This window comes from Drosophila innubila (assembly GCF_004354385.1).
Source record: "Drosophila innubila isolate TH190305 chromosome 2R unlocalized genomic scaffold, UK_Dinn_1.0 1_C_2R, whole genome shotgun sequence".
NCBI classification, from domain to species: domain Eukaryota; kingdom Metazoa; phylum Arthropoda; class Insecta; order Diptera; family Drosophilidae; genus Drosophila; species Drosophila innubila.
Window position 1 is genome coordinate 5289493 of NW_022995374.1, and position 20533 is coordinate 5310025.

Below are 20533 nucleotides of genomic sequence, written 5' to 3' on the forward strand. Positions count from 1 at the left end.
GACGCCAATTAAATTAATGAGTCTCTCGAGTAGCTACAACGAGTATACAAGTATTGGGTCAGGTGACACTTACACCAGCGTCGTGTGATTATCCGTTGATAGGTTCATGGTCAGCTCATCTTTGATTTTGCGCAACCGCTCGCCGGCCTCAACATCACGACCGCTGCTCTGGGCAGCACGCTCCCGGAATACGGCCAATATCTTCTCGCTGGAGTGAGCTAATTATAGATGAAGAGTATGCACATATGGATAAGTGAATAGTTAATATTATTTTTTTATATTTGCTTTTTTTTTTCAAGTTTTGAAGATAGTCCGGTTTTTATGTCAATTTACGTTATCTTTTAATATTATCTATTATCCCACTAAATCGCAGCAAGATCGGACAAGTAGAACGGCAGTAATAGCTAACCAAAGTTATTAATAATTAATTCAATACCAGCACCCAAAAGTATGCAGTAGTTTTTTATTAGATAGTAATTTCTATAAAGTACTTTTAAATATATTGAAATAAGTAACGGGAATTCTTTGGTCGGGATCTCGAGTATAGCCTTTTCGACTTGTTTTATTTAAGTTAGAAAAATAATAAGAAAATCATTTTTTTTTTAAGTAAGATTTTTTAAATACAAATTTTAACAATTTAATGACATTTTAAAATTTAATAAGAATTACTACAAATAAAAAATAAATTAAATACTTTATATAGGGTATCTGTTAGTACATTAACTTACACATAGCGCGCTGTACTTCATGCTCGATTTGTGTGCGTCGCAGCAATTGGACACGTCTCATCAAATCCGCATTCGAGTTGGCCAACAGACGCTGCAAGGATTTCTCTAGAAACGCAGCTAAACGACGTGATTCTGTCAGCCAGGCTTCTGGGGGCAGATAGCTAATCAAACAGAAGAACAATAGTTTAGAACTTGAGCTGTAAAGATCTCTTCTCAGCATTGTAGTCGTAACATAATTCTGTCAAAATAAAATCGATTTCATAGAGTTGAACTAGTTAATTGTCTGTTGACAATAAGCATAATCAAGTCAAGTATTGACTCTGCTTTTCTGCAACCCTTTCCTCCCTTAACTCACTCTCTTCTCACTGCCACAACTGTCATTGTTGGACAAATATTTACATTGTGTCGCTGCAATTGAGTTGACAGAACAACAATGCAATTGAGCAGAGGAATAAGTGGGTACACTGAAAAAAATACCAAGTTTTAAAATCAAGAACATTCATTTTATAAATTTTGTTCTCAAATTTAGAAAATTTAAAGATTATATTACTAAGAATATTAAACTAAAAAATTAACGTTCTTAATACAAGAATAAAAATTTTATATTGTTATGAAAGTATATAATAAATATGTACTATTTTATTAAAAAATATGTTTGCCGCGTGGCGCTCTGGTTAGAGAAACCGCTTTAGTGGTGAAGCAGTGGGCGCCGGTTCGAATCCCACTCAGAACAAAGTAAAATAACATTTATAAAATAACCAAGACAGAATAAAATGTATATAAATCAAAATTAAATAAAAAATGAATAATATAAATTTAAAAATAATTTTTACTTTTTTTTTTTTTAAATTGAATTTTAAGAACATTTATTCTTGGTCTTATTTCAAATGTTCTTTAAGTCAAGATGTGATATTTTCTTATTTTAATAATTTCTCAACGCATTTTTTAGACCAAAATTCTTAGTTTTAACACCAAAATCTTGATTTTAGAACATTTTTTTGGCAGTGTATGTCAGCCAACTCACCGATAGTCCTGTTTGAGCACCCGTTGCGATTGTGTGTTAGCATACCAGCGTTCGAGGAGCGCCTTATCCTCTGCTGTCGTCTGCTGGTCCGACAGCAGAGCGGCATGGATGTCCTCGTCGATGTGGATGGGCAGCGGGGGGCGTCCAATGCCGTCGCCAATTAACGCCAGGAAGAAGACACTTTTTGAGTGTGCATGGCATGTGTCAATTTCATGGAGAAAGTCCAGCAGCATGTAAGGATCACGCTCGACCAGCGACACATCCAGAACTCCAGTGCCAAAGTGCATGTCGACAATTTCTAACTGTCAAATGAATTCAAATGGTTAACCAGTTGAATTATGACCCAATAAATCTTACCTCAATCTGACGATCATCGTAGAGGGATTGTAGTTCGGGTCCCACGAGCTCAAGGAGCATGCGACGCTCCTGATTGAACTCCTGCTTCAGGCTGGCCACATAAATCTTGATGAGCAGCGGCTTGGGAAGACGCGTCTGGGCGCTGGTCACGCCCCTTAACGCATTCAGGACACTCTCATCGATGGGCGCGGCCATGTTTGGTCAATATCTGCTCGTAATTGACAAGAAGCGTTGCTCAAGTTGCTGTCAACGCTGTCAACGCTGTCAACTGTGTCAACTCTGTTGACGTTATTGATTGTTTATGCTGTGTGTATACGTGTTTGTTGTTGACTTGCTTATTTAACTTGGTCAAAATTAAACGCAGCTCAATGCTTTGGCACATGTTCAATATCAATGCGAGTATCTTTTTTTCTTAGCTTCACATTTGTATCTGTATCTAAGCAGCTGTAGTATACGTATCTTTAGCTATAACTGCGAGTGCAAACGTGATTCCCTCAATCTCTTTGCAAGTGGCACGCGTGGCAGGAACAGGAAGTGGATGGGGAACTGAGCACTGCTTGCCAGCAACTTGACTCCTTTGCCAGTTGCCCCTGCATCTCGATCTGTTGCCAAAGTTTATCCTATTTTTTGTGGATTTTATATATTTTTTTTTTTAGCCGCTTGTCGTTGCTACAAATACAAATTGAAAAGCGCAAATATATTTATAGTATGTCAAATTTATGTAAAAAGTTTTGCTGGTAACACACACACGCACACCACACACACACGCACACATGCTTAAAAGTTTTTTGGTTGGAAATTGCTGTTTTATGATCATCGCATAGCTTAACAGTTGACTGCATTTTTGCATTTGAATTTGAAATACTCGTATTTTGTTGACAACCTAAGGAACAAGTTTTGCTTAAATCATTCGACAAAGAATTTGCAGCACAAATTTCAACAGATTAGATTCCATAATTCTCAAATCAGAAACTAGGTCAGCTGCAAAATAATTGAATCGAAAAGTTGGACAGCGTAAACGAACCAAAATTTATAGCATAGATTGCTTCAACTCTTGTGACATGAACATCCATATCATAACAATAATCTAATAATTATTTCTTATCAAAACTTGTTAGCCTACGATTTATTTAATTTCAATCATTTAATTCATGATTTGTAAAGGTTGCTATGAATAATATTATTATATTCAATTTAATGCATAAATTTACTATTAGTTTGCAACAATTCCCAACGGATAAGTATAAATTTATTATTCAGCATTTATTTAATTGATATATGCAAATTTTTCAAACTAGTTTATAAATTTCGTAGATGTGGAATAAACCAATTTGTTATTGTATTTAAACCAATGCTAGTATTTGTTAGGGTTTATATTTATTTGATTTATAGATTGGCAATGAATTATATATTTAGTTTTTTTCTAACAATTCTCATTTAGTATTAAATCCAATTTGTATTACTAATTTGATAAATTTCAAAGTGTGCAATAAATAATTTTAGTATTTTTGTTAATTGCATTTGAATCTTTTATCAATGCCATTTAAAATATATTAATTTTAATGTTTACAGATAAAACCAAATAATCAAATAGTTTGTCGCACAATGTGTTGACTTTAATGCTCGTTTTAATAGCGTGTGGCATATAAAATAAAACAGACAGCGGGTTTGGATACATATGAAGCTATAGATGTTGGCAGACACACACACACCCACTCACACACACACATACATACACACATACACATTGTGAACTAATGAAGACTCAGCGCGTTCTTCGCCGAACAAAATCGATTGCAATTAATTCCGCTTCAATGAGTTGGCTAAATTGCTCGTTTGAGTATTGGCAGTGGACTAAGGACTAAGGACCAAGGACCAGGGCCAATAGCATCCGTGGCCTACCTATGGCCAGGTCCTTTTTCTGTCAGTGTCTGTGTGGTTATATATGAATATATCTTAATCAAAGGTGCGAGTCTAGCGCGTGTTTCTTTTGCGTCCAACAACTGCAATTACCAAAGTGTCTTTGCAATGACAGCACGCTCCACTGGTCACCCCTAATTTCGCACCCCATTCCAACTCCACCGCAACTGCTTTACTCCTACATCGACGCCTTTGAGGCAATAAATATTTAATTGTCAAAGAAATAGCGTCTGTAAATCAAAGCAGCTGCAATGATGTGAAAATTATATACACACATTTCGATTAGTGAAATCCACACAGTCAGCCACAAAAGTTAGCAGACAACACACAGACAATTACCAGAATATGTTGGAACCGATCGTTATGCCGATTGACCCCATTATTAGTCAATTTCCTGAATTTCGGCAGCCTTCAACTGAATTTCGTCAATACAAGAATCAGACAAGGATATTTGTCCTTGTGACAGCCCCAGCAGGAAGGCAGGGCAAAGGAAGCTACAAATTAATTGAACATGGACAAAGCTATTATAGTTGGTGTTCTTGATGTTTCTGGGCCCCTTGTGTTATCAGCGTGTTATCAGTGACCAGTTGCCATTGTCCGGTGTCAAATGACGTCCATTAGGAAAACGCATTGACCACGCCTTCCTCACTTCTAGAAGCTATGTATTTTGTGTCTATGTCTGTGTTTTGTCCTGGTCAATATTCGTTGCAGTGAACAAAAATAGTTTCGCTTTGGTAAATGTCGATTCAATTTCATTTCAATTATTTACCAAATGACAACGAAGCCTTGCCACACTGGCAATAGTTGCAATTTCTTATATGACATATGCAACACAACAATTTTAGACATTTGTCGCAGCCTTGGCCTCAATTTGTTTCACTATTTCAGATACAAATAATGCTAGAAGTTTTTTTTTTATCATTTAATTTCGAAACTCAAACATTCTTTGCTAAGTTTCTGGCAACACTGCACGCTGAGTTGCATATTTAATCGATAAAAATGTGTGTCATAAATATAACTCTCAATAATTCGATAGAATTTTTTATAGATTTAAAAGTGTCTATAATTTAACGAAAGGCAGAAAGAGTAAAAAATTATTATTGTAGGTTGGTTTTGAAAAACAGTTTATCAGAGATATTTTGATGTTAAATGTATAGAAAATAATGTAAAATTTGAAAATATTTCTTTGATAAAATTTAATGAGACATTGAAAAACCGGCTTATAAAGCTTAAGCTGTATAAAAACAACTGTTCTAAAAATAATATGAAGTCTTAAATTTATAATATTAAAGACTACTCAGCACAAATTTTTTTTATAAATTCAATTCTACTAAGAAAGTCAAAATCTGATAGGAAGAATAGCAAACCGCAATCGGATCACAAAGTGCTTTACAGATATAAGTATAAGTATGAGATTATAATAATATTATTATATATTTTTACCTTTTTAAGCTCAGCTCCATAAGCATTAAAAAGTTACTTAGCACCTTTATCTCTTTTTAAATATATTTCTCATCAAACTTAATTTTTATAAACATGCATGAAATTATAATAAAGTAATTATATTCTATTAACTTTCTTCGTAGCCCAACTTTGGATGTGGCAACTTTGGATGTGGCAAGTTGCATGAACCACATCGACCGCAGCTATTAAATACAGCACGTTGATTAAGCACATATTAAACCAACTTTAGCCATTAAACTCTGCTCGTTAAGGCCAGCTGCTTCTGCTAAGACTTTAAAGTGTTCCATTGGCAAGAAGGTGTTGCTTTAATGCTGCTCTGATAACTGAACTTTGACCCCCTTGGGGCGAGTTGCATTAATCGGTTCGGAAGTGCTTAGCTCACAGCATCGAGTTTTGGGTTACGCCAAGTGATTTTGCTATTTCTTTATATAATAACAAAGTGAAAGAAACCTCAAACCAAGGATCAAAATAAAATATTGGCTGTGACGCGCTGCGCATAAATAAATTAATGGTAATAAGTCAAAGGCCGCAACAGGCAGACGGTAAGCGGCATGTGGCATGTGGCAAGAGGCAAGAGGCAGGCAAACAAGAGCAAGACAGTTAGAGGTCTAAGAGGTCTTAGAGGTTGCACAGACGTGAAGCAGGTTGTGTGTGGCAAACACAAAGAAGGCAGGCCCAAAAGGCAAACAACAAAACCGAGACACAGATACCAAGCGAGTGAGCAAGAGGGGAAGAGAGAGTGAAGTAATGGTCGCAAAAAACGCAAAATCAGCAAATAAACAATGTGGCAGCATTTTAGACGCTTACAACAGCAACAACAACAACTAGGTGAAACGTGCAACGTATGTGTGTGTGTGTGGCACTCATTTCGATTGCGAGGCATTAATAATAAATGCGTCGCAGCATATGTGTGTGGCACACACCAATACACACACACAAATACACACCCACCGCTTAGTTGCTCATTTTTCTTATAAATATTTAAGCGAAATTCCAACGGCCCAAAATTAGAGCAGTTGCTATTCATTTGCACTCGCTGTCTGCAACTGTTAAAGTTGCCACTTTCTCGCTGCCCTCCCCCTTCTCCCCCTCCTCCCCCTCCTTTCCCTCGAGCGAGCTTCTTTAGCTTTATGTCCTGCATTTGTATGCCAAATAGAAAAAACTTGCCAGCTGCCTTTGCTTTTCCTTTTGCTGCCTCGAAATTGTCGGATAAATGCCCTGAAAGTATGCTATGAATGTTTTCTTTTTGTTTCTAATACCCTGTAAACATGCAAAGAGATTGTTTTATTACATAAATACCTTATCGACATGTAATACTCTGTGTTTCTCATTGAAAATGTCAGCTAAATTATATTTCGGACAAATGCCCCGAAAAGTATGCTATGAATGTTTTCTTTTTGTTTCTAAAACCCTGTAGATATTCGAAGAGGTTGTTTTATTACAAATACTTATTCGACACGTATTAAATAAAAATAAAATTAAGTAAAAATTTAGTAATGTTAATAATAAAAAAATAATAATAATATGGTAGCCTTAATTTTTCAAATGTTGATTACAATCATATTATAGTAACTAGCGCAGTAACCTAAACTCTGTGTTGCTCAATAAAAATGTCAGCTTAAGTAAAGTTTCAATTGAAATTTACTGGGTATCCTGCAGTCGCCTTAATGTCAGCTGAATGCTTACTTATATTTTTATTATTTTTGTCTTTCGTGCGAGGTACGAAAATAGCAACAAGCGGCAGCAAAAATTTCGAGGCGCAGCTGAGACGACGCGTCGACTAAAAGTGGAGCAGAGTCCTCTTATTGTTGCTCCGGAGTACGGAGTCCGGAGTCCCGGTGTCCGGATGCCAGTATGCTACTGTATACAGTTCCAGTTCGCTCTCATTGAAATAAAAGTTTATGCCACCCATCAGACCAGACGTGGCTACAAACAGGGACAGTATAGTATGCGGTAAGAAGCAAGGGGCGAGGAAAGAAGCGAAAACGAAAACGAGGACGTTTCCCCAGTTGATAAATACGAAATGAGCCGTTGTCGGAGCTGGTGAAAGTTTTGTTGCTGTCGCTGCAAATTGATTTTCATGCTTTGGCGTTTATTTCTATTTATTTTTCTTTTTCACTTCAGTTTTTTTCGTCTGCCATCGACTGCTTTCGACCCTTAGATGATGCGTAAAAATATAGCAATTTAATGTTTTAACTGTTGCTCGTTGCGTTTACCGTTTTTGCTGTAATCAGCCACGTGCCAAGTACTCGAACATCGAACAACGATGAGAGTCATTTGCATGCCTCAACTTGCAACAATTTCCACTCTGATTTATGGCAACTGATTTCTAAAATGGGAATCGGACAACGTGGCGTATGTGTGATTTGTGTAGAATTGTTGAAGAGCCTGCTGATTGACTTAAATGGAATGCACAATTGTGTGTGCTCTTTCAACCATGATTGCGTAAACGTAATGTGTGCCCAAGCACAGCTGGACACTCGACAATGAATGCTCTGTCAGTTATGAAGTCAATTTGAGTTGAACCCTGAAAGGTGATACTCGATATACTTGTACCTTTTTCTGTATTGTTCGGTTGGCTTCGAGTACAGCTCGTTATATCAGAAAAGGGCACATCTTGACCCTTGACAGGCTGTCACACACACACATACACATACATTTATACAGTACCTGATGTGTTGTGTTGCCTTTTCTATTTACATTTTCAACAGCCTGGCATTCGTTTGATTGTGAGCAGACTTTTAATTTGAGACACCAAAAATCCTCGAAATGCTTTTGACAATTTTACATTGCTTACCTGAGGCTGAATCCTCTGAAGGTTTCTCTCTTCCACATTTACTTAAGCACGAAGAGCACAAAACACAAAACAAAACAACAAATATGCATAGAAAAAAGCTAAAAAGAAAAGCAGAAAAAAAACTGAAAAGACATTTTCAAGTATGTCTTTCATTTTGTGCTCATCGTCGTTGTCTATTCATTGTTTTTGGGATGCCAAGCGGCTTTCAAAACGGCTGCAAAAAGTAAATAAACTTGCGCAAGCAGCTCACGCAATTCATGCTCGACTACATTCAGGCCAGGACTCGTGACTTGGTCCAAATTCAACGAGCTGGTGTCGACAGCGCGCACGGGGCGTGGCAGGGGCAGCGGGGCAGCGTAGGCGGCATAAGCAGCGAGCTCTACAATAAAAATGCCGCATAAATCAAAAAGTGCTGGCGGTCGCTTCTTGTGCTTTGTTTGACTGCAAAGCCTTTGCTCAAAACACACACATACATTTATTTACACATATACATATGTATGTATGTGTATGTGTTTAAATATGGTGGTTAACAGCCGTGCGCATTTCCGGTCGCTTGGCAAATTCGATTTCATGGCATTGTCACGTAAAATTTTTGCACCGAATTTCATGTCATTGAATTTTTTGTCGCAACAATGCCAACAATAACAACATTTGCAATTTGAATTATATAACTGTGAAGTTTATGTCTGTTTGCCAGTTAACTTATTGTAGATTCAACCTTGTGGCAGCCACTTTCAACCATTCCAAAAGGTTGACTGAGCGTCTCAGCAGAGTCAACAATTTTGATTCTATTTGCGCATTATTAGGAACGCTCCTTTGCTGATTGGGATTCAATGGCATTATGTGCATGGATTGTCAGCTTCTTGGTATTTAATTATTAAAGGATTTGCCAGGCAGCCACTTTTTGTGAGCCACAACAGAGTTGAACTAAATAATGGAAAGGCACGCAACGAAGGACTGTTTAAAGCAAACATATGAAAGGTTATATTATATGATGAACGTAATATTACTTTAGTTTCGTTCTTCTCTGCTCACAGGAAATCTCTTGCCATTCCCATTCCTTTTCCCATCCCTTTTCCTTCTACAATTCGAATCCCTCGCTCAACTCTGGCAATTATATTGAAAGGCACTTGGGGAGTCATGTCAACCTGAACCTAACGAGTAATTGCAAATATGATAAGCGGCTTTTAAATTAATGATGCGTGCTACGTGCCCCAGCCATATGCATGAATCTGCCCCCTGCCACAAATCACATACATACATACATATTAAGTTCAAATCATTTTCATTTCATTCATTTTTCCAGCGACATGCAAACACAACGACGCAATTTTCTGCGTGTGCTCCAATTATGGGGCAAAGTTTTCATTTTTCGCTAACCCAATACAGCAACAACAACAACCAGAGCAACAACAACACAACAAAGCGACAACACAAACAAATGCGTATGGGATATGCTGACATTTGGGATTAAAAATTATTGATTACCCCGAAGCATTCAATGTTTTTTATTCCCTCTTTCTAATTTGCCATCTCGCTCTTGCAATCTCCCGGCAATTTCCCCCAGTGATTAAGCTGAGTTTATTGAGTTATGTTGGGGTTTTCCTAACTGATTAGCTTCAATTCTGCAACAACAATATGACTAACAGTTTATAAATAAGTTAATAAATACTTTATTTGTAATGAAATCAGCTATAGTTGTAGCCCCGAGTTGAAAGGGTTAAACTGTTAGACTTTAATATAATTCGACTATTATTTATAACTTATTTAATAACATTTTAACACATGGACTTCCAATTGTAAATGCCATATTCCTTAATTTTATAGATTAATCAGTCGTAAAACTAGAAATCCCTAAAAAATCATTGAATAATAAAAAGTAAACACCAAAGTTCAACATTGTATCAATGAAATTGTTCAGATATTTCAGATATCAAAACTAAAGTTTTTAAAAATTAATTAAAATTAAATATTTCAAAAATTTTTAATTTTAGTTGCACATTTATCACAGATTTGTGAAAACCCTTTTTGTAAGTATATATGTATACTGAAACATATTTTTTTAGTTTATGTCTTATAAAGTCAAATCGACTCAGATGTTCATGTATATCAGGAATATGTATTTTTAATAGCATCGCAGATTTGGTTTGCTGTTTATTTCATAATTTGCACTACGTTTTAATATCGTTTTTAAACCATTTCCAGTGTGTACATGCTGTAAAAGCTTATATCAACATTATTAATGGCAAACTTAATAAAATTAATCAATTTTGAGATTAAGCTTAATGTGCTTAGCTGTCAGTTTAGTTTGCTTCTACAGGAACTTTCCTTGTCATGTTTATACAACAAAAAAAGTAATTGCAAACATAAACACAGATAAATTGGATTTTGCTTCTGAGAAATATTAAGAATATAAAGCAACTTTTATGGTTTTTAGTGCCATCGGATCAGGCTGTACTAATATATATATATATAAATGTATATAAAGCCGAAGTCGAGAGAAGCTGCAATTACTTCAGCCAAAGTCAGCTGGCCAAATTGTTTACCAAGTCATAAAATAATTTTGTGGCAAAAACAGAGCTTCAGTTTGCTTCGAGTGCAGACAAAGTTCAAGTTGTTGCCTCATGTGTTACAGAGCCAGAAGAAGAGAAACAGCAAGCGCATGAGATTGTAGCAAGAAACCTCTTGGTCGACCTGGTTGTAAAGAAATTTGCACTTTTCATTAGGTGAATTAAGCGAAAGAAAACTTTGTATACGCGCCTTGCAAATTAAATTTCAATTTAAACAGTTTGTTTCGAGTCTTGGTTCTCTGAATTTCAATGAAATGCCAACAAAAAGACGACAAACTTTTAGAGAATGAAGAGCGCACTTAAGTGCTTAACTTGAATATGCACAAAAATGCCAAAAACAGAAAATTGTCCAAATGAATACGGTATAAAAAACTTGCTGCTCGTTTGTAAACTTCTCTCTTTCTTTCTGTGATTCATGATGCCTGTACAAGGAGTCAAAATCAAAGACAGATTTGTTTCGAACACATATACGCTTAGCATATGAGTGTGTATCTGTGTGGTCATGGTTTATATAGTACTTTGCATGTTAAGCTTCAGCAGCTGCCAACTTCAGCTTGAGTTGCATTCTCATTCCCATTCCCATTTCCAATTCCATTTCCATTTCCAGCTGCATATGTCATCAGGCCAGGGCCACATCTAGTTGAAAGCCGTAAACAGGATCTGCGACCACGCCCAGTTTAGACCACAATCGAGTGCATTTCCCTTTGGGTGCTGTTAAATTAGTTTCGCCATAAGAATTTTTTTTCCTTTCAAGGTTTCATCGGCTTCGTGTGGCGCATTTCTGCACGCCAAGTGCCAACATTCATTAAATGACCATAAACAAGTGCCGCAGATTGTGCCCCAACAGCAACAAAAACAAAAACAACAACAACATGAACCGATAACTAAGTACATGTTATGGGTTGTTCTCTACAAACGCGACGCCTGAAAGCATGCAACAGTTTATTTATGATCCCAGCAAATAAAGACGCCTCAGCACAAACAGAAGAAGGCTGTGGCTGAAGCAGAAGAAGAGAAGCCAAATGATGAAAATGAAATGAAAGAATAAACAGAGGGCGCCGTTTCTCAGAAAAAACGATAAAAATGCGCACAGCACGCAATTTCAAATAGTGCGGAAAATAAACTTTGTGCTGTTTTCTGATTATCGTTCAGTTTTTCTTTATACGGTTGAATATTCTTTATAATTTCTTGCGAACAAATACCACGAAAGAAAATTGTAAGTAAGCATGTGAGTAAATGATTTTCACATTAAATTAAATATATTCTTTAAAAGACACTTGCATTGAGTTTTATTAATATACCAGCTATTATTAAACATTCTGCATGCTTATCAACTAAGTTTTTAAAAAGCTATGGGAAATCGAGAAATTTGAATAGGCTAGTATTAAAGTAAACGACAATAGTTTTTGAAAAATGTTAGGGGCTAGTATACAAATTATTAGTAATGGACGGCTTATATTCGAAAATAATGAAATTTTTTAAGTTTACAAAATTTGAATTTAGAATCAGTTTGGGGGCAAAAACATGAAGAAAATGGTATTCCGCATAAAAATCGGTTAAGTTTTGACAAAGCTATGAGATATCAAAATTTTTGAAAAAATGTTAAGGGGTTAGTATACAAATTATGAGTTATACTCGAAAATAATGAAATTTTTTAAGTGCACATAATTTTAATGCAGAACCAATTTGGGGGCCAAAACATGAAGAAAATGATATTCCGCATGAAAATCGGTTGAGTTTTGACAAAGTTATGAGAGATCAAAATTTTTAAAAAAATGTTAAGGGGTTGGTATACAAATTATGAGTAATTGACGGCTTATACTCGAAAATAATGAAATTTTTTGAGTGCACAAAATTTAAATGCAGAATCAATTTGGGGGCCAAAACATGAAGAAAATGATATTCCGCATAAAAATCGGTTGAGTTTTGACAAAGTTATGAGGTATCAAAGTTTTTGAAAAAATGTTAAGGGGTAAGTATACAAATTATGAGTGATGGACGGCTTATACTCGAAAATAGTGAAATTTTTTAAGTCCACAAAATTTAAATGCAGAATCAATTTGGGGGCCAAAACATGAAGAAAATGATATTCCGCATAAAAATCGGTTGAGTTTTGACAAAGTTATGAGATATCAAAGTTTGTGAAAAAATGTATAGGGGTTGGTATACAAATTATGAGTAATTGAAGGCTTATACTCGAAAATAATGAAATTTTGTAAGTGCACAAAATTTAAATGCAGAATCAATTTGGGGGCCAAAACATGAAGAAAATGATATTCCGCATAAAAATCGGTTGAGTTTTAACAAAGTTATGAGATATCAAAGTTTTTGAAAAAATGTTAAGGGGTTAGTATACAAATTATGACTAATGGACGGCTTATACTCGAAAATAATGAAATTTTTTAAGTGTACAAAATTTGAATGCAGAATCAATTTGGGGGCCAAAACATTAAGAAAATGATATTCCGCATAAAAATCGGTTAAGTTTTGAAAAAGTTATGAGAGATCAAATTTTTTGAAAAAATGTTAAGGGGTTGGTATGCAAATTATGAGTTATACTCGAAAATAATGAAATTTTTTAAGTGTACAAAATTTGAATGCAGAATCAATTTGGGGGCCAAAACATGAAGAAAATGATATTCCGCATAAATATCGGTTGAGTTTTGACAAAGTTATGAGATATCAAAGTTTTTAAAAAAATGGTAAGGGGTTAGTATACAAATTATGAGTAATGGACGGCTTATACTCGAAAATAATGAAATTTTTTGAGTGCACAAAATTTAAATGCAGAATCAATTTGGGGGCCAAAACATGAAGAAAATGATATTCCGCATGAAAATCGGTTGAGTTTTGACAAAGTTATGAGAGATCAACATTTTTAAAAAAATGTTAAGGGGTTGGTATACAAATTATGAGTAATTGACGGCTTATACTCGAAAATAATGAAATTTTTTGAGTGCACAAAATTTAAATGCAGAATCAATTTGGGGGCCAAAACATGAAGAAAATGATATTCCGCATAAAAATCGGTTGAGTTTTGACAAAGTTATGAGGTATCAAAGTTTTTGAAAAAATGTTAAGGGGTAAGTATACAAATTATGAGTGATGGACGGCTTATACTGAAAATAATGAAATTTTTAAGTCCACAAAATTTAAATGCAGAATCAATTTGGGGGCCAAAACATGAAGAAAATGATATTCCACATAAAAATCGGTTGAGTTTTGACAAAGTTATGAGATATCAAAGTTTGTGAAAAAATGTATAGGGGTTGGTATACAAATTATGAGTAATTGAAGGCTTATACTCGAAAATAATGAAATTTTGTAAGTGCACAAAATTTAAATGCAGAATCAATTTGGGGGCCAAAACATTAAGAAAATGATATTCCGCATAAAAATCGGTTAAGTTTTGAAAAAGTTATGAGAGATCAAATTTTTTGAAAAAATGTTAAGGGGTTAGTATACAAATTATGAGCTTATACTCGAAAATAATGAAATTTTTTAAGTGCACAAAATTTAAATGCAGAATCAATTTGGGGGCCAAAACATGAAGAAAATGATATTCCGCATGAAAATCGGTTGAGTTTTGACAAAGTTATGAGAGATCAACATTTTTAAAAAAATGTTAAGGGGTTGGTATACAAATTATGAGTAATTGACGGCTTATACTCGAAAATAATGAAATTTTTTGAGTGCACAAAATTTAAATGCAGAATCAATTTGGGGGCCAAAACATGAAGAAAATGATATTCCGCATGAAAATCGGTTGAGTTTTGACAAAGTTATGAGAGATCAACATTTTTAAAAAAATGTTAAGGGGTTGGTATACAAATTATGAGTAATTGACGGCTTATACTCGAAAATAATGAAATTTTGAGTGCACAAAATTTAAATGCAGAATCAATTTGGGGGCCAAAACATGAAGAAAATGATATTCCGCATAAAAATCGGTTGAGTTTTGACAAAGTTATGAGGTATCAAAGTTTTTGAAAAAATGTTAAGGGGTAAGTATACAAATTATGAGTGATGGACGGCTTATACTCGAAAATAATGAAATTTTTTAAGTCCACAAAATTTAAATGCAGAATCAATTTGGGGGCCAAAACATGAAGAAAATGATATTCCACATAAAAATCGGTTGAGTTTTGACAAAGTTATGAGATATCAAAGTTTGTGAAAAAATGTATAGGGGTTGGTATACAAATTATGAGTAATTGAAGGCTTATACTCGAAAATAATGAAATTTTGTAAGTGCACAAAATTTGAATGCAGAATCAATTTAAATAAAACATGAAGAAATGATATTCCGCATAAAAAATCGGTTGAGTTTTGACAAAGTTATGAGGTATCAAAGTTTTTGAAAAAATGTTAAGGGGTTAGTATACAAATTATGAGCTTATACTCGAAAATAATGAAATTTTTTAAGTGCACAAAATTTGAATGCAGAATCAATTTGGGGGCCAAAACATGAAGAAAATGATATTCCGCATAAAAATCGGTTGAGTTTTAACAAAGTTATGAGAGATCAAAGTTTTTGAAGAAATGTTAAGTAGGTTAGTTTCCACATTATGAGTAATGGACGCATTATGCAAGTTCAAAATTTAAAAGCAATTAAGAAGGAGCATAAATTTGTATTTAAGATGTCTCGAATTAACAGCTGACACTTTTATGTATGATATAAGTTCAGTCAAAAGTTGCATTCAGAGCTGACTTTTGTATATAAGTCATTAAAGTGCAGAATAAATTGTGCTACAGATAATACATTGTGTGCTTATGATATATGTATGTATGTGTTCTTATTGTTGTTGTAGTTTCTGTTATTGTTGAAATACTTGTTTTTGTTATTCGCAGTTGTCTTCGCTTGGCGCAGAATGTTCGAGCATTTGATATTTAATTAAAATTGTAACGCACAGACGAAGTAAACTAATTTCCCAGACATGTGCATAGCACAACAACAGTATCCACATTGTCTGTGAGTTGTCTGTGTGTTGGTGAGTGTATTCAATGGTATTCATTAAGTTAGGTGTAGTGGTGGGGCGATATAGCAACGTCATTGTCTTTACAAATGAAAATAATGAAGCGTTGTGCAAATATTTAAAATCATACGAATGTCGCATTTATGTACTTTTATTTCCACACTGCTGATAAGAGCAGTTACACACACATACACTCACATTTACAGATAATAGCATGGCCATTAAGCGTGGCTAAAATGATGGCTAATTTGCAATTGCTTTGCGTTAAACAGATGCAAAAATCTGTGTAGTCAGATGCTCACGCGGTTGTGAAGGCGGCGAAGGCGTCGCTCAGCAACTGCCACGCCCTCGCCCGCCCACCGTATGACTGCGGTTTGCCTGCTGTTCAGACAGGCGTGGCAATTAAAGCGCGTGACGAAAACATTTTCAACTGCCACGCCTTCCCTCCCGACCGCCTCTCGACGGCGCTGAGCGAATTCTGCGGCCATTTGGCGGCGCTGTTTACACAAGCTGTCAGCATTTGTTAATAATTTTAATTCCATCAAGTTTTAGCTGCTACTTTAAAGCCCCTGCCACGCTTTCCCTTGCCCCTAATTCTCTTCCTCTCTCCTACTTCTTTACCATCTCTCTACAGCCACCATGTTCATCAATTTTTTTTTGCTGGTTTTGGATTCTGTTTTTCGTTATTCTGCTTTTGTTTTTTACGCTGCCATAATTCATTTTGAAAAACGTGAAAAATTTCTGCACCGTGTGTTTGTGTGTGTGTGGCATTGTTGTGCTGTTGTAGTGGGTTGCGTGCAGCGTCACCTCGTCACCATGGCCGCTGTCTAATGCCGTTGCTTTTTATTAAGTGGTTCGAGTGTTGATTTATAGCACTTTGCAGCACTCTGCTTAGCCCGAATAACCCAACAACACCCTCTTTTAACACTAGCACCCTCTAAAGGACATTTTTGTACACGTGTGTGTGTGTGTGTGTTAGTCCCTACCTTTCTATATCAAATTTAAGCGCCCACTTTGCATTTAAAGTGTGTGTGCGCAGATAAATGCTTTTGAGCGCATTACTCATACGCCATGTGAGCCGCAGACAGAGCCACAAGCGTTGCGTAAAAAGCCCAAGCCGAAGAGAAAAACTTATGTGAGTGGAGAGCACACTTTACTTAATTGGCGCACCCCAAAACAATTTGATTACTCATCTCCAGAGGCAGACAAAAAAAGTGAGACAGAAATGGGTAATATACAATACTTTTATGGCTAAATTATGAGTATTGATCGTTAGAAATGTGTGTAAAAAATTAAATCAAACACTTAATACTCAAAATTTAAGCACACATCAAAATGAAGACTATGACAAATTAAATGTAAGATATTCTTCTTCATACATTTTGTTATGTGAATATCGATTCACATTTTTTTTTTCACATCCCAAAATAAAAACAGTCTATGCAAACATTTTCCTTGCGGTAATTTTTCTGGTAAACACAAAATGTTTGCCCGAAAAATGCCTTTGACTAAGAAAATTCCACATAACTCTTTCGCACTAGAAGTCAGCAAGCAAATTTAACCTAAAAATATTTGTTATATAAGATAAACATCCAATTCTTTATGTAAGTATGAAAATGCGAATGAAAAACATTTTAGTCTGTACTTTAAGAAATTTTTTATTTAAAAACTTCATTTGAATTACACAAATTCTTAATGCTGACATTAATTTCAAGACATCAATTGAATTTTCAGTTTCATAGATCTTAATTTATTAATAAATACAGAGATCATCGTGGTTTAAGCAAAGCATTTTCCACTTCAATTGCAAGTATTTTTAAATATTCATTTCCCCTGTCTGTTTACATTCTCTGTACGAGTATTGCAAATGATTTAAAGATTCAGCAAATGGCGAATGCAATTAAATTATTGCCGATGAGGGGAAATACGACTAGTAGAACGGGCATTCAAAAATTGACTCGTAGACAGCATCAAGGTCAATTCATTTATGGAATTCTTTAGCCGTTGGGGGAAACCATTTGTTCAAAATATTCTTTTATTCTTTTTGAAATGAGTCAGAGCTGAGCGGAGCGAATCTGTTGGGCGGACAGCTGCAATGAATGAATGCTCATAAAAATTTTATAGTTTCAATGAATATAAAATTTGAGTATAAAACAACGAAGAACATGAATTGCTCCAAAAATTGAATGACTACGAGCATTAAAATTGAGCAACGACGACAACAATAACATAAGACCTCACTTTGCATTTATTTGCTTTTGACTGCTTGCAAAACATATACATATATGTGTGTATGTATATGTGTGTGTGTGTGCTGGTGAGTATTCAAAATCGCAAAAGCAAATATAAACAAGTATTCCTTGTTTACAGAGCCTAGAGACAGCGGCCGCTAAAACAGCAGCAAACGTACAAAAATTACGCATACGCCAGGGTAGCCAACAAATTGCAAACAATTCAATAATTTGTAAATACCAAGACTGCAAGCCATAGAGCAAGACTTAAGTTTGTTTTTGCATAACGGTAATAATAATTTAATGCTAGGCTTAGGTTCGAACCTCAATTTAATTTAATGTAAAAAAATATTTTTATTGCTTTAATTTTTCTTGACTTTTTTAACCAACTAAATTTTGAATTAAAAAAAGTTCTAGTTTTGGTAACAATCGAAATTTATTAAAGATTGCAGCCTTGGTAAATACCCTATAAATTTTAAGCAATTCATGACTTTAGATCTGAATAAAGATTGCATTTAAATACTTTGAAATGTTTATTAAATAAACTAACTCAATGGCTGCTTTAATTTATAGCTATGCCTAATTTATATTTGTATAACTATGATTTTTTACAACTTTTGTATTGGGTCATCAGTTGCCCTGCTGCTTTCTTCATAAATACGTTTTTAATCAAAACTTGCCACGCCTTGTCTGACGCCTGCAACTACCAAAGGAGGACAGGCAAATGGGGAAGTTGGTTAAATGTGGCTTGGCATTGGGCCATGTAAGTCCTTAATTAACCGGCGATTAATTATTTGCCAATTTACCCTCATCAACTGCTTGCCAGAGTTCTAATTAGAAGCGTCGCCGCATGTGCCACGCCCACACAGCACGCCCTATGATACCCTACTGTTCATATGTAGAGTATCATTGTGGCCCATTTATTAATGGAGGGGGCCCGCAAACTTATTTCCCTGCCACACGTAAAGTACATAAGCATTAGCATGTTTATTATATAACAAGTAAATAGGTAAAGGAAAAGGGAAGCATTGTTTGTGGCACGTTGTTCAACTTCTAATTAACTGAAAATGAAAATGAAAGTGAAAGAAGAAACTTGGTGGGTAACTTTTTCTTACGAGCTTTTCACTAATCTCTCCGCCAAGCAATAAGTGTCTCACAAATAAATGAAAATCTAAAGAATTTCCAGTTAATCAAATGCCACATGCCACTACCACCATTCAGTTCACCTGCTGCGTGTGTCATAAACATTTTTAATGGCCCATTTTTTAGCCTGACGATGGAAAAAAGGATGCGGCCTTTGGCTGCGAATATTGTTTATGGCCAAGACAATAAAGACAGAATATGACTGAAAGCGCGTAATTTGCATTCTCTTTCGCATTTTGCCTGCCACGATGATGGCCATTCAATTAAGTTAATACAGCGCGTGTGGGCGTAGTGAAAGGCCTTGTCAGCATGTGGGCGTGGCAATTATTGGCCTCATTTCCAACTAAAACTAATTACGTGGAGCCAGCCAGCATGAATGGATTAAAAATAAACACGCTTTCAATTCTGTGTTTGCCTCGCTGCGTTTATTGATCTTGGCATAAAAACGGATGCTGGTCAGATATGGACACAAGGAAACGGCTCTGTAATATGAGAGTGCTCCATTGATTATCTACTTACTGGTTTTATATGCTTCCGTTTCTCCCTCGCCGCCTCGTTAGATTTGATTTTGTTTTTTATACACGATTATCTCATAATTAAATTGAATTTTTCACTTTTTGTTCTGCACTTTAATTACTTGAGTTGACGTTTTCCAAAGCGAATTTCTCTATATATATTAAACAAGATTTCCGCTTATTGTGTTGTCGGTTTTGCAAAGTAAATAGGATGTAGAGCAGAAGGGAAGAGACCTCAACAAAGTGGACGTCTCTCATTTACATTTTGTGCATATTTTAATTGCTCGCAGGCTGAAAATTCGAGGCTGCTTTTGAGGGCAACGAAGGAAACAACAAGAACCCAGCACGGAAAACTGAACAATGGACTTAGCTCGAGCCCGAGGCTAAACGAGAACTATGGGAAATGGAAAATGTTGTGGTCAATGCACTTGGCATCCACTTTCCCTTTTTCTTGGGTGCTTGTCCGGGCGGATAAGAGTGGCGGATTGGTACATTTTTAATTGAAAATTAGAGTGAAACCTGCGCAAGTTTGTCCTTCGTTTTTTTTGCTTCCACAATTTGCGTATATTTTATTTTATTTCTGTTTTCTAACGCTCTCTTTTGTTGTTTATTAAACTTCAATTGGAGAAGTTTTTTAATTAAAACAGCGCAGAGTGCACTGTATAGGGGTCTTTTTTAAGGGTTCCATGCAAAAACAACTTTTGTTTGACCAATTGTGAGTGATTGTGGCAGGAGCTGCGAGGGGAGGCAGGCAGGTTTCGGACTCAAGAGCTGTTGATGGGCGCGATTGCAAGGGCAAACAGCTAAT

At 35.5% G+C, this 20533-nt stretch overlaps 1 protein-coding gene across 1 annotated transcript in view; it reads right to left on the reverse strand.

Moving 5' to 3' along the window:
* LOC117784554 (NACHT domain- and WD repeat-containing protein 1) overlaps positions 1-20533 on the reverse strand; it is a 43649-nt gene that overhangs the window by 22496 nt on the left and 620 nt on the right. Inside the window, exons 2-6 of the mRNA XM_034622311.1 lie at positions 19730-19875; positions 2110-2778; positions 1753-2054; positions 729-889; positions 74-218 (exon numbers count right to left, since the gene is read on the reverse strand). Coding sequence (XP_034478202.1) covers positions 74-218; positions 729-889; positions 1753-2054; positions 2110-2304 — 803 coding nt within the window. The 5' untranslated portion in view covers positions 2305-2778; positions 19730-19875. The remainder of the gene's footprint in view (positions 1-73; positions 219-728; positions 890-1752; positions 2055-2109; positions 2779-19729; positions 19876-20533) is intronic.